We start from the raw sequence: 17535 nt of genomic DNA, 5'->3' as shown, positions 1-17535 counted from the left end.
ATCTGCTGCAGGAGGATCCAGACATGGATGGAGGGCTGGAGCAGACCCGTGGCTGGACGTTTCTGGCCAGAGGAACATCATACAGGACGGTCTGCAGAGAGCTTTGGGATGCTTCCTCTCACTGTCCACTCCATCGTCCATCTACAGGGCCTGCTGGGCTGGCTCAGACGACGGCTGTGACATCTCTAAGATGTATTCAGAAATATGAAATGATGAGATGGTTTATGGATCCACTGGTATAACAATTGTGACTCTTCAGCAAAGAAAACCACAGTGTTGTTTTTAATAGAGGTCCTAAATAAATGACTTGCCTGTTAACAGTAGTGGTGGTCTGTTGCTACCTCCTGCAGGACAGAGCACCGCTGACCTCCTCCACACACACTTCCTCAGGCTGATCCTCCAGACCCACAATTTCACCAGCACAGAGGCAGATGTGCAGCACAGTGCATGCTGGCCTGTAATAGTAGGGTTGGGCATCGAGCATTGATTGGAACCGGTTCCAACTGTTCATTTTTCCCGGAATTGTTCAAAGTTTTTTATTTCGATTCCTAGAATGCCGACCGGAAGAGGAATCTGTGGCCGATCTCCGTGAAAAATAAATGTGATCTGCAAATTGTGATCAACACTTTTCAGAGCTGATCACACCTGCTGTCTATGTGCAGCACGAGTCCCCCCTCCCCCCACCCCGCACGCAGCGGCCAAATGTGAACAAACGCGTCTGCCGAACTTTTACTCCATAATGTAAACTTTAACTCCTGCAGCGTAGAGGAAACTTGTTAAAATACATCAACACGGTGGATTTAATATAAGCTTTAAAGAACAAACTCTGGATGGTGGGAGGTGAGTTTGTCTCACTGCAGAAATAAAAACACACGGAGCGTCAGCAGTCAGACGCAGCCAGCTACATTTAAGTTTCACTTTCTGTTCTGACTGAATGCTGCTGCAGCATGGAGGTGTAGTTCTCAGTCATCCTGGACATGATCATCCTGAGAGTTTTAGCTGAAAACAGCTGGACGTTTCTGGATATGTCGGAGACATTTAGCCTCTCATCCCAGAGGCTTCTTCCAGACTTTGGTTGTGGTCAGAAACAAACACACTGGTTGTGCTGCAAGTCTTTTTCTTTTGTCTCCAAAACATGTTTTTGTCTAAATGAAGGTGATGATATTGTTCAAAGATTTAAAATTCATGTTGAAGTTAAGACTATTTCATCAAGTAGGACCTGTGGTTAGCTGGCTCATGTAAAACATGCAATGCCTTGAAAGAATGGTAATCAAGAATCAATAGGAACCGGAATCGAAACAAGGAATTGGAATTGGAATCGTTCAAAATCAAACAATGCCCAACCTTATGTAATAGATTTAAAAAAGAGTATTTTTTAATTGAAAAATGTTAAACAAACCTATAACCTGCAGTACACTGGTTTTGTTCAGTTTAAAGAAAAGCAGCAAGGAAAACTACAGAGAATTTACATTTTTAAGACAGATCTAATCATTATTAGGCTTAACTTGAATAAACAAATGCACACTGAAAACACTTCAATGCTATTTTATTAAAAAGCCTGTTTTTTTAAAACGTTTTTACCCCATTTGATGCAAAATAAGAAGTTCTATGGTCGAATTTACATTAGAATACACCCTACTGCATTCAACATTTATAATGCATTTGGTTTATATTAATTACCTACATGATAATACTCTATAGTAATGTGTTGTGTACATTTAACAAGTTCATTCTGTAGCTTAAAACATACATGAAACGATCTAAAGTTAACATGTAAGTCCTGAAAGCTTCTAGAATAAACAAAATTACTTTACCTGAAAATGGTTGTGAACAAACGCTGCTGATGGACGTGAAGCTGCTGTAGCTCCTTAATATTCCTGCTCAATTTTCGCTAGCTTTTGCATTTTTCCTTTGCGTGTAGCTGCCGCCACGGCCGTGATGGGACCTACGGGCCACCGTAGAGGTGAAGGCTGGACTGTCCGAATGCAGAACCGCTGGGTTCCAGTCTTAGCGGTCTAGCAAGCCTTGCTAGACCGGCGAGGACCCGTACTCATAAGCATCCTTCCCGTGGATTCGGACACACCCTATGTTTCCCTTTCCTTATGGAGAAATGATGATGTAAGCAACGCCCGGTGAGATACTAGAAGTAGCGCATTCTCATTGGTTTGCATGGAGAAGTGTCGTTGCTAGAAGCAGTTAATTCGAATATTTGAAGAGGATAAAAAACAAATATTTACCCCCCAAAAATCTTCTCTTGTGGCTTGAGAACAGCTTGCGCTGTTTGCAGTTGTACAAAAAACCACAGAAAATAAAATTTGTGACTACAAGAGTGATGTTTATAACATGCACCTCAGAGTAAGAGAGTGTGACTGCTAGCATCAGTGCAGCTTTCACCACTTCCCCAGAGATGAGGAACCCAGAAGGCAGAAAAACTTGAAAACCACCACAAACCTTATTTGTGCATTTGTTTCATTTTATTGTGAGACACCCAGAGAGGAAACACCTCATACTACTTTGTTGTTGGATAAGTCAAACCTCCGGAGAAGGTGGGTAGTAAAGTGATTTGACATTAATCTAACAAGAACAACAGGCATGATTTCATGTGTACAGTATTCTGAATAGTTGTAACATAGTGTGTGTTTAGACTGCTGTTGTTAACCTAAAGGTGCCATCCTGCTGTTTCATGTAGTAACTGAAACTAAAACCCAGGCTAGGCGATGAGGTGATTAAGGCTCTGGCTTGGCTTTATGTCTGCTTCTAAATAAAAAAGATTGAGCCCTACCTCTTTCAACAAAATACGATCACCTTGTTGCTATGCAGGTGTTGGGGTTATTAGGAGCGAACAATTCGTAAGCTTTAACTTACTTTTGGATTCTTCAATAAATTCTGTAAATATGGGAATATTTACTGATTTATTAATTAATTAAGATATTCTTAGATATACGGGGCACCATTCCCCTTTAACCGGGGAAAAATTGAATCCAAAACTCTTATCAGTCTTTCTTGAAGTTCGTAGAATCCTCGGAGCAGACTTCTCTTCGACACAACAAAGCTACTGGAGACGAAAATCTGAATTTTATAACGTTTAATTAACAATTTGTCAAATGAATAAACAGTGGCATGAATGAATAATAACCATGTGATATAATAAAAGGATGTATATTCAAAATAATGTTCAAGGTGTTTGTGTGGTGTGTGTGAGTGTGTGTGTGTGTGTGTGAGATGAATGGATCTTTGTTTCCCCAGAGTAGGTGGGGGGAGTGAGCTGTGAGTGTGTGTGGGGCTCTTCCCCTCCCCTCGCATTCCACAGGAGACCTGGATGTGTAAAGTTTTCAACTTTCCCGAACACTTAGTGGCTTAGAATCACAGTAAAACTTAACTCAAACACTTCAAAAGTTAACAAACAACAAAAGGTCACTTGTACATTATTTAATCTAAAAGGAGTCGGCAGCCTGGCCAGAGCTGACGACTAAAGATATTAACGATGATCAATAAGCAGTTTATTCTTTCAAAATGACCCGACTGACGTGTTTGGGACGAAAGAGGAAAGCACGAAGCTACCTTTTAAGCAATAGACGCGGTTTATTGCTTATTCTGGACTATAGAGGAAACGGGAGAAGGAAAGAATGAGAGAAAGAGATGAGTTTCTGATCACCAGAACAGTGAAGCGTCCCTCACTGTTTTGATTTGACGGTTCTCCGTGTTTCTCCGCAGTTTGGCGTCGTCCGTCGGTTTGATGGCTTTCCCCGTTGTTTTGGCCCCACGAGTGTTTCTCCAACGGGCTGGACACAAAGAGAACGAAGTTTCTTTTGGGCTGAGTTTGACAACTTACAGCGTCTCTGAGAGCTGGATGGAGCTCCGCTCGTTCCCAGTCAGGTCCTGATGGAGTTGGAGTGTAGTTTCCAGCAGTTCCGTGGGCTCAACTTGGGCACTTAGAGTTTCCGCGTGCTCAAGGGAGTCGGAGCGTTCGACAAGCGTGTCCTTACCGCCAGGTATCCTGGGCACAAGAACGAGGTTTCTTTGTCTTTGCTGAAGATTTATGGTCTTAGTTCGCGGGAAAAGCTCCACGGCCTCCCGCACATGCGCAGAACGTGTTTCTAGTATTAGGCGGTGACATCATCCCAATGCTTCCGTGTGCAAAGCATCATGGGAAATGAAGTTTCTTGGCGCTGATGTGGTTATTTGCTTTTCAGAGCAATTTAAGCACAGTCATTTTGGAGAAAATCACTGCATAGTAATTTCCTCATGAGGTCAGACCCTCAACACAGGTACTGATGAGCCCACCCACCCCACCCGGCATCCCCCAACATTACTGTCACCCAGTAGCACTTTTTAGACATTTCATAACATTGTCAATATTAAAAATCGCTTACTTATGTTGATACAAAAGCATTTACCTCCAGGTCATTTTAGTTTTGTAACCAAATCACAAACATTCATACCCGATGATTTTCCTGTTGTGCCTTACTCGTATATCTTTCTTCCTCTGCCCTCTCTCTTTTCTCCTCATTTTCTGTCTCTCTTCCTCAGTACTCCTGTCTTCTTTTCATTCTGTACTAACAAAAATGTTTCCAATCTGTGGGACAGTGGGGGCAAGTGAGTCTGCTGTAAAAGAGATCCCACTGTCAAACTACAACAGAAAGTAATGCAGATTATTTAAAAGATTATACAGTTATTGAAAAGTTTGCAAAGAAGAAATATCTGCATGTTTTTTGTTTGTCTCCTGTCTCCTTCCTCCTCCTGACTCCTGTTTTCTTCCTCCTCTTGACTCCTGTTTCCTTCCTCCTCCTGACTCCTGTTTCCTTCCTCCTCTTGTCTCCTGTCTCCTTCCTCCTCTTGACTCCTGTTTCCTTCCTCCTCTTGTCTCCTGTCTCCTTCCTCCTCTTGTCTCCTGTTTCATTTCTGCTCTTGTCTCCTGTCTCCTTCCTCCTCTTGACTCCTGTTTCCTTCCTCCTCTTGTCTCCTGTTTCATTCGTCCTCTTGTCTCCTGTTTCCTTCCTCCTCTTGTCTCCTGTTTCCTTTCTCCTCTTGTCTCCTGTCTCTTTTGTCCTCTTGACTCCTGTCTCCTTACTCCTCTTTTTGTCTCCTCTTGTTGGTCTCCTCTCTTGCCTTCAGAAAAACTGCTTTCTGGCCTTTCTATTAGTAAATTCATTTACAATATCATCAAAGTCCAGATTCCTGACAAGCTGAGATTCAATAGCCATCAGTGACAGTGCACTGAGGCGCTGTTGAGTTTGTGCTGTTCTCAGTTCATTTTTTATTCTTGCCATTTGTGAAAATGATTGTTCCCTTTCACAATTTGTAACTGGTAGAGTTAGAAAAATCTGCAGGTCCACAAACACATTAGGGAAGATGGACTGTAGACTATTTTTTAGCCCGAAAACGATCCTTGTACTGCTCATATTAAATTATCTATGTGGACTCTGGGGATTATTTTGAGCTGAGAGGTGCATAACTCTGATTGTTGATGCACTCCATACAGATGCGTCCTGATCATGGCTGCACTAACATTATCAAAGTGTCGCCACCTCAAAAACAAATTTAACACGAGATCGTTCATGTCGGCTCATATCCTTTCATGCTTCTGTCTTTTATATGTGTCTAATGCGTTTCGCTGCTGCGGAGTGAGCGCATCACCTGTTTCATCCTCTGATGACTTCACTGCACCGGGGTGGCCGGCGCACAGCGCGCACTCCGCTATTTTTGCAGTCGGTAGATCTTTTAGAACTGCAGTTCAAAGGTAACTCATGAGGTGAATATATATGAAGCCAGGTAGCAGTTTTTCTTCAGGATTGAGAGGAGATGCAGGAAGATAATAAACAGACAGGGCAGAAAAATAGTCAAATATAAAACAAGCTCATTTTTGTACCTGGTAGCAACAAACAGACACCACTGAAGGTAATCAGAAGTGAGGAACAGAAAATGAAATTATTCTTTCAATGTTTAGATCAGCAGGAACTCTGAGAGGCTGCAGGCGCATCAGTGAGTTTGCGGCCGCTGCGCTGGGGGAGGGGGAAGAGGGCTGAAGCAGGCAGTAAAGATGCTAAAACTACCGTTGTTAAAAGAAATGTGTGTTAACTTAGAAAATGCAGGCGCAAGTTTAATTACTTGTTAACTTTTTTCTCCAACGTTAAGACTGCTGCACACACACACACACGCACACAAAAAGACTGCTGCTCACGTGGGCCCGCTTGTGGCTGTGGGTCCCTGGGCCTGTGCCCAGTTTGCCCATACTATGATCTGGCCTTGGATGAGCCCCTGAGCTTTTCAGATCGTTTATTGCCTCGCTGTAGCTAATATGGCACAGTATGTTAGTTTTGGTCAGAATTTAAGATCATCCTCCCACACCTCTGGCTCAGTAGGCTGAGGGAGTGTAACTAGGGTTGGGGATCCAAATCTGGTTCTTTTTGAGAACCGGTTCCCATTGTTTCAATTCCTAGGAATCGTTTGACAATTTTGCAAACGATTCCTCTTCTCAATTCCAGTTGACGCGGATGATGTCACCGCGCACATTGCGTAGCTTACAGAAGCAACAAACATGGCGTCTAAGCGGCACAAACGCACGCAGGTTTGGTCATATTTTACAAGAATGCATGAAAACAGGGTAACTTGCAATAATTGCAAAGTAAATATTTTATCAAGGGAGGAAGCATTATGATTGAAAACCTTTGGCCACAAAATAAGCAATATCTTAAAGATATTTGACGTGTTTTGACCCGCTAGTACTAGCGAATTTCAACATCAAATGAATATCAATATCGCACGTCCTCTCCTGTTAAAACTGCAGGTAATTAATCAACTAACACTACCTATCATGTTAGCATCATTTACCTTATATATACACCTCCACTAGCAGACTCCAGCGACAAAGGTCCTACTTGTGGTGAGGTTTTTCCCACTCTGTAAAAGCCACAGCAACACTGCACCGAACAAAAAGATGACCCTGCCTTCACAGGGAGCATAAAGGAGAATATTTGGAAAGATATTTCCAACCGATACAGGTACAACTGATTATTTATCGTAAATAAACTGACAGTTATATTGCAGGAGCCGTGCACTTTTTGTTTTTTGCCACCTGTTTAACTACTCTGGAATTGCAGTGTTCTTACAGTGTTGCCGGGTCTCGACTGACTCGAGCCACTGCTGGAGGTGACTGTGAACTGACATTCAGGCGGACTACCTTTTCACACACTGCTCTGTCATACCAGGGAGTGACCTTCTGGAATAGTCTTCCACTATCTGTGAGGGAAAGTACCAGTCTAAACATCTTTAAGAGTCGCTTAAAAGGGCGGCTGAGGGACGCACAAACATGTGATCATGTCTAATACTTATATTTTTTATTTGACCGGGAAAAGATTTGGTATATTATTAAAAGGGAAACAACTGCTGTGTAATGGGTGAATGTAATCTCACGACAGTCAGGGCATATGCAGTATCGGGGTTTGTGCAATATAATTGATGTGTTTCCGTTATTGTTATCTATGCTGTCCTCTGTGTCCACTTTCCTTGACATTTGTTTGTGTTAGTATAATGGGATGACTGTTTTTGTCTCTGTCACGTGACTTGTAAATACTATCTCTGTATGTTTCTACTACTTTGTGTCTAACATCAACCTGCCGGAGGGTCTGCAGATGGAAATTAGCCCAAGGCTATAATCTGGCATATTTACATTTATTGAAATGTTCATTAATATGTATTGCCCCTCTTCCTAAAAATAAATAAATAAATAAAATTTAAAAAAAAATTGATAAAGGAACTGATAAGAATCAATAGACAGAATCGACAATGGCACTGATATGGAGAAAAACGTATCAATTCCCACCACTGAGTGTAACAGTGTCCTGTTTGAGCTGTGACAGCTGGTGTTTACTCAATTTCGTCTCTAAAAGTCCATAAAAAGAGGATTTGTGTGAGGGGATTGCATCAACTTAATGTAAACTAAGGTGGACCGGAATATTCTAACATCTTTCTCGCAAAGCATCACGGACCATATACCGTATTTTTCGGACTATAAGTCACACTTTTTTTCATAGTCTGGCTGGTCCTGTGACTTATATACCAAAATATGTATACGGCACTGCTGCGGGCCGGCTCTGGTCCAGGTTTCAGCTCCTCTGCCTCGCTGGGAGGGTTTCAAACACACAGCCATCACCTGCTGCAGCCTGTGGTGGGGTGCTGCGGGAGCTCTCCCCGCCCACTGGGAGGGTTTGAAACACCACTATCCTCTGTTGGAGACCGTGGCGCGCGGCTGCGCCCTGGTTGTTTATTCTGTTATTGTTACCGGTACTTGTCTTGTAATGTGAAATGCTTAGTCTCAGATTTTGTAAGAAAAATAATAAAATTTCCCCCCAAAATGCGACTTACAGTGCAGTGCGACTTATAAATGTTTTTTTCTTCTTCATTATACATTTTATGGCTGGTGCGACTTATACTCCGGAAAACATGGCAGTATGGTGGATAGTAGGGTTGGGCATCGAGCATTGATTGGAACCAGGACCAACTGTTAGTTTTTCCCGGAATCGTTCAAAGTTTTTTATTTCGATTCCTAGTGTGCCGACGGAAGAGAAATCCGCGACTGATCTCTGTGAAAAATAAACGTGATCTGCAAACTGTGATCAGCGCTTTTAGAGCTGATCACACCAGCTGTCTGCGTGCAGCATCGGCCCACACTCGGCGCGCAGCGGCCAAGTATAAACAAACATGTCTGCCAAACTTTTACTCCGTAATGTAAACTTTAACTCCTGCAGCGTAAAATGCGCCGCAGAGGAAACTTGTTAAAATACATCAACACGGTGGATTTAATATAAGCTTTAAAGTACAAACTCTGGGCGGTGTGAGGTGAGTTTGTCTCACTGCAGAAATAAAAAACACACAGAGCGTCAGCAATCAGACGCAGCCGCTCACCAACACTCGTGTGTGTAAATGTGTGTGTGTGTGAGAGAGAGAGCGTGAGCGTCAGAAGGCTGATCAATAACCTGTAGAATAATTAAAGTCATCATGCTAGAGAAGCTTTCTCTGTGGTGGACCACACCAGTTTCTGCCACAATAAATAATAATAGTAATAATAACAAATGACACACAAAGCTGTGAACATTTAAATTTCCTTTTTGAACTATTTCTGTTGAGTTTTAATGTTCAAAATCTGTTAAGATCGTTACTGACAGCAGCTACATTTAAGTTTCACTTTCTGTTCTGACTGAATGCTGCTGCAGCATGGAGGTGTAGTTCTCAGTCATCCTGGACATGATCATCCCGAGAGTTTTAGCTGAAAACAGCTGGATGTTCCTGGATATGTTGGAGACATTTAGCCTCTCATCCCAGAGGCTTCTTCCAGACTTTGGTTGTGGTCAGAGACAAACACACTGGTTGTGCTGCAAGTCTTTTTCTTTTTTCTCCATAACATGTTTTTGTCTAAATGAAGGTGATGTAGTTGTTCAAAGAATTAAAATTCATGTTGAAGTTAAGACTATTTCATCAAGTAGGACCTGTGGTTAGCTGGCTAATTTAAAGCATGTCATGTCTTGAAAGACTAGGATTCAGGAATCGATAATAGGACAATAGGAACCAGAATTGAAACGAGGAATTGGAATTGGAATAGTTCAAAATCAAACGATGCCCAATCCTATAGTGAATAGCAATACAAATAGCAAACAAATGGTGGCGGGACTAAAGCAGACGAAGTAAAAACAGGATATGCACAATGGCCGAAGGGATGGACAGCTACAATGCTGCAGCACAGCTTATTTGGTATGTACTGAACCGTTTGATGGTGATTTATGTGTTACATTGTGGTGATGATATTATCATATAGATGGTGGTTATCAGAAGAAGCGGTCTCATCACTTCCAGAGGTTACCGGTATTAGCTCGACTGAGCCGTTTACATGCAGTCGAGTTCCTAACACATTATCTGGGAGCTTCAACATGATTAGAACCAGTTCGCCTTCAACAAGACTATTGTGTTTATGTGCATTAAAAAAACAAAAAAAGGACATTAATGTATCTCGGGCTATTGCTTGTTTTTTATATGCATGTAAACGCACTGACCTCTGTAATCCAAACCATTGCTGGGAGGTGAGAGGTGTGTAAGTACAGGTGCAGGTTCAGGTGCTGAGTGAAGCCAGATGTTCACGACTCTTGGTGAACCCAGAGGGGCGACTGCTCGCCTCAAACGGCTGCAATATTTTGGCCGTTTCCATAGTAACAAGCAATGACATGAGCATCATCGTTTTCCTCTCCACTTAGCCTAGTGCAATTCCCATCTGCTTACCAATTAGCCACCCTGATCTAATGAGAGTTTCCATCAGGCCTCAGCCTTGACAAATACACACTTTGATAGATTCATCTGTGTCACCTCTGAGTGTACAAACTTTTGGACCTGCTATCTGGCAGACTCACTGAGGACAGGCTGTACTATGATGTACAGATATGCTCCAGGAAGAAGCAAAGCCAAAAAGAATGAGCTGAACTAAAAATAAATTAATTAATAAATAAAACGGAGACTAAAAGTGAAAACAAAAATGTTAAACTGTCCAAGATTTAGAAATAGTTCCCTTTCTTCTCACAGATACTCGTGTAGACCGCTAACTCCCAGAACCACATTCTCACTCTCTCACCACATCAAACACATAATTAGAGTTTATATTGTGTAAAGACAGGAGGGAATTCATCTGACACAAGTCAACTTTGCAAAACACTTCTCTGAGTGCATCAATCCCTGTTCTCTACATCATCTGGGCCTAAACTAACAAGGAAACGTGAGACGAAGAGACGCTCTTGTCTACTCTTTGTGATGAAGCATTGTTATAGACACTTACTAATCAGAAATTAGAAGAGAAACAGGTAGATTGACCGATAGATAAATAGAAAAAACAGTCCAATCGTCCCAACTCCCTCCTTGTCTGAGACACAGGGAGCCTGTAACAAAAACAATCCATCCTTTTCCGAGCTACTTTCCTTTAGATTGCATTTCTCCACCAGAATCCCTCCATCCATCTGCTGAAATCCTATTTTCATGACAAACAATAAGACACACACACTCAATCCATCACCAATTTTTGCAGCTGTCACTGGATGGGTGGGGGATGACGGGAAGAAAATAACACCAGTAAGAGGGGAGAGGTGACAGGAAAAAATGGAAACAGAGATTTACCAAAGAGTTTTTGAGACATTACTGCTAAAATGGGTTTTGTGAGGTGGGTGAGTTGCGGTTGAGTGTTTTTGAACCTGAAAATGGTTTTAAATCCAGACAATCTGCCTCTGCTATTTGTCAGTTCACCCAAATTTCCCAACATAGACACGCTCACGCAGAAACACAGAAAACAAACTTTGTAACAGTCGACATGACAAGTGATTGGATGAAAATGTTGAAACAAAGGCAGGATATTTAATTATAGACAGAGGGTGAGAACTCACCAGCCTTCTCTGGATTATGTAGTGGTTTGTTGAACTCCTCTGGACCTGGCAAGCAGGGACACAGTCCATCACATTTCACTGAGATCGTCTTCCCGGACAAGCAGCTCTGGAACTCCAGCTTACACTGCAAAGACACATACGGGTTTTGTCTGTTTACATAAGCATTAGAAACTGTAACGGACATTAAAGTATATATTTATTTGCTTCCTCTTAAATGAGCTGAAAACAAAGATTGTTCATCATGGTTTAGGGGAAGGACACAGAAAGCTGTCTCAGAGATTTCAGCTGTCTGTTTCCACAGTTAGGAACATATGGAGGTAATGAAAGACCACAGGAACGGTTCAAGGTAAGGCTCTAAGTGGCAGACCAAGAAAAATCTCAGATAAACAGAAGTGAAGAATGGTGAGAAGAGTCGGAGTCAGCCCACAGACCAGCACCAAAGACCTACAACATCATCTTGCTGCAGATTTAGTCACTGTCCATCGTTCCACTATTGGGCCACTTTACACAAGGAGATGCTGTATGTGAGAGTGGTGCAGAGGAAACCTTTTCTCCACCCACAGCACAAACAGAGCTGCTTCAGGTCTGCTAAAGCATGTTTGGACCAGCCAGCTTCATTCTGGAATAAGGTGCTGAGGACTGATGAAGCTAAAACTGAGTTATTTGGGTATAACAGGAGGAGTTATGCATGGATGAAAAATAACACAACATTCCAAGAAAAACACCTGCTACCTACAGTAAAACATGGTGGTGATTCCACCATGATGTGGGGCTGTGCGGCCAGTGCAGGGACTGGGAGTCTTGTTAAACTTGAAAGAGTCATGGATTCCACTCAATATCAGCAGATTCTGGAGACAGTGACACAACTGAAGCTGCACCGGGGCTGGACCTTTCAACAAGACAACGACTCTAAACACTGCTCAACATTTACTAAGGTATTCATGCAGGGGAACAAATAGAATGTTCTGGAATAACTATTCCCAGACCTGAATATTATTGAAAATCTGTGGTGTCCGCTAAAGAGGACTGCTCAGAAGCCATCAAATCTGAATGAACTAGAGATATTTTGTAAAAAAAAAGAATGGTTCAAAATACCTTCAACCAGAATCCAGACTGCCATTAAGAGCTATAGTAAGCGTTTAGAGGCTGTTAATTCTGCAAAAGGAGGATCTACTAACTATTGAGTTAATTTCTTTTTTCTGGTGCCCAAATATATGCACCTGCCTAATTTAGTTTAAACAATTATTGCACACTTTCTGTAAATCCCATAAAGTTCGTTTCACTTCTCAGATTTCACTGTGTGTGTCTCCTATTTATACAGTGCTCAGTACCCCACTAAATGTCAGAAAACCTTTCGTTTCCTTTCAGAATCAACAATTAGATACCTTACTACAAAATAATCCCACAAATGTGGGCCATTGATTTGTTCATCTGCACACACAAAAAAGTGATTTTCCTAACAAATCCATTCAAGCCCATGTTGCAAAAATGTGTACACCCCAAATACAATCTTAGGAGAAAAGCTACCCTCAAGACTACAACATTCAAATTAACAGGCATTCTACCACAGGTGTGTCTAATGATTCATTTAACAGGTGTCTAGCAGACATAAAAGGGCACTGCCTAACAAAGAAAAGCCCTTCCCATTTCATGCTATCAGCAATGGCTCCACATGGAAGAGAAATGTCACAAAATCTGAGAAAGGAAATAATTTGTTTGCACAATAAGGTGAGGGCTACAAGATCTGCAAAGCTTTACATATCAGTTAAAATACTGTAGCAAAAATGATCCAAAAAATTTAAGAAGGATGGGGGTTTAACCATCTTACAGAGACGTCCATGTCATCCATGGAAGGTAATATCTCTACAGGAGTGTCTTCTGATGAGAAGAGTTGAAGAAAATCATCATGTAAGTTCACTGCAGTTAGCTAAAGCAGTAGAAAGCCAAACTGGAGAGATCGTTTCCCATGACACTATACGGCACACACTGCAGAAGAATGGCATGCATGGGTATTGTCCACGAAGGAAGCCTCTCCTAATGCCCATGCACAAAAAAGCACACCTAGGATTTGCTATGGCCCATGCTGAAAGAGATGAAGACTACTGGGACAAAGATCACTGTTTTTGGAACTAATGGTTTCAAAACTCTAAGAGAAATGCATGGTGTCTACAGTGAAGCATGGTGGCGGTGGTGTCCTCATGTGGGGCTGCATGAGTGCTGCTGGTGTTGGGGAGCTGCATTTCATTGATGGTATCATGAACTCAACAATATACTGCTCTATTCTGAAGGAGAAGATGCTGCCATCACTTCAACCCCACTAATGTTTGTCAAAAATATCCTGATGAACACTTTTAGGAAAACATTCCTTGGACCTATGAGACAAAACTGGATATTTTTGGAAGGCGTGTGTCCTGTTCCATGTGATGTAAAACTCGGTTCACACTGCAGGATTTTAAAGTGTTGGCCAACTTTCAAAGCATGAGAGACCACAGATGTGGAGATAAAAAAAATCACAGATAAATCAGTTTTGGTCATACAGCGTGTGGTGTGCAGCATGAGATCCACAAGGCCCTTTGCATTGACTATTTATGGCAGTAAGTGGGTGTGGTGAGGGCGGGATGTGACAAAAATGCAGCTGAGAAACATTCTTGTTAGTCTCCGATTTATGAAGCGGAGATTGCGTGCAGCTGTGCGTACTCCATGTTTGATAGATCACAAACCTACTTCGCGTATGTACATTTTTTTTGCTGAGCTTAAGTATGGTTTTAGTAAGGATTCTACGCAATGTTTGATAAATGAGACCCCTGGTCTTAAACAGGCCTGGAAAACCCTCTGAGGTTGCTGAGTGAAAATGTTTTTTTAAGAAGAGTAGTACAAAAATCCTCCAAAGCAATGCAAGAGACTCAACACCAGTTATCACACAAGCTGCTGCTGCCAAAAGAGTGACAACCAAATGCGAGAGCCTTTTCTGGTTATTTCTAAGATGTTTCACCTCTCAGTCGAGAAGCTTCTTCAGGTTCTAGAACTGAAAAGGCTTATTGGATAACCGAGTCTGGAGTCATCTACACCAACCAACCTTATCTCAACAAACGAAATCATCCTTACAGAACCATATTTTGTATTTACTCAGGTTATATTTTGTCTAATACTGGCATTTGTTTGTTGATCAGAAACACTTTGTGGTGTCATAAAAAAAAGTGAAAACAGAATTATTCTTTAAGAGGGCAAGCCCTTTATCACAACATTAATATGTAGCCTGGCTAAAAACATCACCATGATTTGGTTTTAACGAATAGTTTAATAGCGTTGCTGCCTTATTTTAATAATTCTTCTATAAATAGTCAATAACTTGGAAAGGGAGCAGTATTTTTATATTAGAGGTGTGTATTGGTGGATTCAAATCCTTCACTTTTCCTCCAACTCCGTCACACAGATCTTGTGTCTCAAATTAACCAAAACCGAACATCTTGTTTTCCTTTCTTCGCTCACAAACAAGATAAAATGTTTGTGACAATTTACACAGCAAGTTGTTTGTGTTTTTACTTCATGATTACTGCAATCTGCAGTTTCTCACTCATGATTGTCTACAGAGACAAAGAATCTGTTTACATAACCAGCTTCATTATCTTCTGGAGCTCAAAACTGTTTCTGGTTTTTGAGCAATTTGTATAAATATGAAGCAAACTTGGGAAGTAGTTTTTACATGCAGATAAATGACCCTGCTTTCATTATTATTTATTATTGTCTGATAATTTCACAAAACTAGTGGCTATTGCAGTAAAACCCTTGAAAAGGAATCATTTTTTATTTAAAACACAATCTGTAGAGTTGAGTGACAAAACGGATGTTTTTCTCTTCACGTTAGAAACCCATTACCAGTGCACTCCCATTAGAGGTTCAGTCTTCAACACTGTACTTTGCCGTAGACCACGTTCGGCTTTCAAGCTTTTTGAAATGTCAAAAACCAAATTAGCTCACCTGCTCCACAAAACGCGTTATTTGCTGAAGGTGTAGAAACATCATTTCAGCACTTGAATGTGACATTTAAAAAAAAAATATATCAAACTCTGTACATTCGTCACTCCTTCATTTTGTATCCACTTTGAGAAATGGAAGACAGAAACACACTTTAAAAGTCAGCTAGATAAGAATCAAACATTTTCCAGGATGGGACAGTTCATTCATATGTTTCTGACGCAAAAAAAAAAAAAAACATAATATAAACATGAAATATAAAGCTTTTTGAGTAGAGCTGATTAGGGGAAGGGTTTGCTAATACAGGAGCAGTCATTTATCTTCGACTGAACAGATGTGTCCATTAAGCAGCCGTGTAGACACGGAGATGTGACGTTTCATGATTTATTGCCGTACAACGCCATAGCAAAGAAATAAAAATAGAAATAGGTAAGATTGACTCTTTCTGAACCAGCACAAATCTGATTTCAGGTGTGTGTGTGTGTGTGTGTGTGTGTGTGTGTGGGGGGGGGGGGGGGGGGGGGGGGGGGGTTGGACTTGTCGGGGGAGAAAAAAAATCCAATTACAAGATCCTTCCGAGAGGAATAATGAAAAACGAAATGAGTTATGTAAATTTTGTTTTCGAGACGATGACGACAAGATTTGCACACGTGAGACCATGACTGTGCATAAACATGCGCTCACATTACCTTATCACGCCTTGTTTTTAACGTTCTGGTTCAAATCCATAATTTCCTCCCTGCCACCTCTTTTATATTGCTGCTAATGTTGCTTAATGAAATTTGCTGACAAAAGGAGCGGAGCTTGGTTTTGTTTTCGACATATTGAATTAGCCGTCTGGAGGAAGGCAGACGGAGGAGGAAGTCCAGGAAATGGGTGACCTCTTCTAATCTCTGTCTGCACTCGCAGGATCCCCATGAATCTTTATGTGTGTCCTGTTTCATTGGCCAATGTGGTTTTGATGAAAGTGTTTTAACAGCTGACGTGGTGGAGTAAGAATAAAAAGAGAGGAGAGGAAAGACGGGAGAAGGAGAAAAGATGATTCAGGAGGAGGGATGTCATGGATTTAACTTAGTGGGCTGAAGCCTCTCAGGAGATAGGAGCACTGTCCTTTTAATAGGATATTGAGTGTGTGTGTGTGTGTGTGGGGGGGGGGGGTATGATGAGGGAGGCATGTAATGTAATAATAAAACATGAATAAGCTGGAGACCCAGCGGCTCACTGGTGAGGAGAGTTTAAGTTGGGCCACGGGGACCCATCACTAAACCGAACTCCTCCACCTAAATGACCACGGAGAGCGCAGAGATTTCCCAGCCCTCTTCTTTTCTTTTGTTCGTCGTCGTGTTTCTACTTTATCACTCCTCCTCCTTCTCCTCTGCCTCCTAAGCACATCCTCTGCTCTCAGGAAGACATTAAAAAGGTCTTCGTCATGATGTCCTCAAACACAAACAAGCTGAATCATTCTCTGTGTGTACCTCAGGGATGAAGGCTGTGAGAGGAGGTGTGGGTAGGTGAACGGGTCGATCATGGTAAATGGCCTGTATTTGATATAGCGCCTTCTAGAGTCCTGGAACCCCCCAAGACGCTTTACAACACAACCAGTCATTCACCCATTCACACACACATTCACACACTGGTGGGGATGAGCTACAATGTAGCCACAGCTGCCCTGGGGCGCACTGACAGAGGCGAGGCTGCCGAGCACTGGCGCCACCGGTCCCTCCGACCACCACCAGCAGGCAATGTGGGTTAAGTGTCTTGCCCAAGGACACAACGACAGCGACAGAGTGAGCGGGGCTCGAACCTGCAACCTTCCGTTTACGGGGCGAGCACTTAACTCCTGTGCCACCGTCACCCCATGAAATGCTTCTATTTGAATTTGATATTTCCTCAAAGATGAGCCTCTTTTAGGCTGCCTGCTTAAAAAACAAAACACATCAGTCACATCTTGCTAAGATGCGGTCTTTCAAATGCAGGAACCAAAGCAAGGGTGGGGGTGACTCACCTTGTGTTCACGGGAATCTTGAACCTCTTTCGTAAAACAACGGCGGCAGTTTGTCACAAAGCTGAGCCTTACTCAGTTAACAGCCACACATATCCCAGACCTTCTACCCTATAGACCACACACAACACTACTGAGGCCATG

The 17535-nt window shown here is 42.0% G+C and overlaps 1 protein-coding gene across 1 annotated transcript in view; it reads right to left on the bottom strand.

The window, feature by feature from the left end:
- Window positions 1-17535, bottom strand: part of spock1 (SPARC (osteonectin), cwcv and kazal like domains proteoglycan 1) — a 202576-nt gene that overhangs the window by 31490 nt on the left and 153551 nt on the right. Inside the window, exon 9 of the mRNA XM_054739040.2 lies at window positions 11415-11538. Coding sequence (XP_054595015.2) covers window positions 11415-11538 — 124 coding nt within the window. The remainder of the gene's footprint in view (window positions 1-11414; window positions 11539-17535) is intronic.

The sequence above is a fragment of the Nothobranchius furzeri genome, chromosome 1 (assembly GCF_043380555.1).
Source record: "Nothobranchius furzeri strain GRZ-AD chromosome 1, NfurGRZ-RIMD1, whole genome shotgun sequence".
Taxonomy (NCBI): Eukaryota; Metazoa; Chordata; class Actinopteri; order Cyprinodontiformes; family Nothobranchiidae; genus Nothobranchius; species Nothobranchius furzeri.
This window is presented reverse-complemented; position numbering and strand designations above follow the sequence as displayed.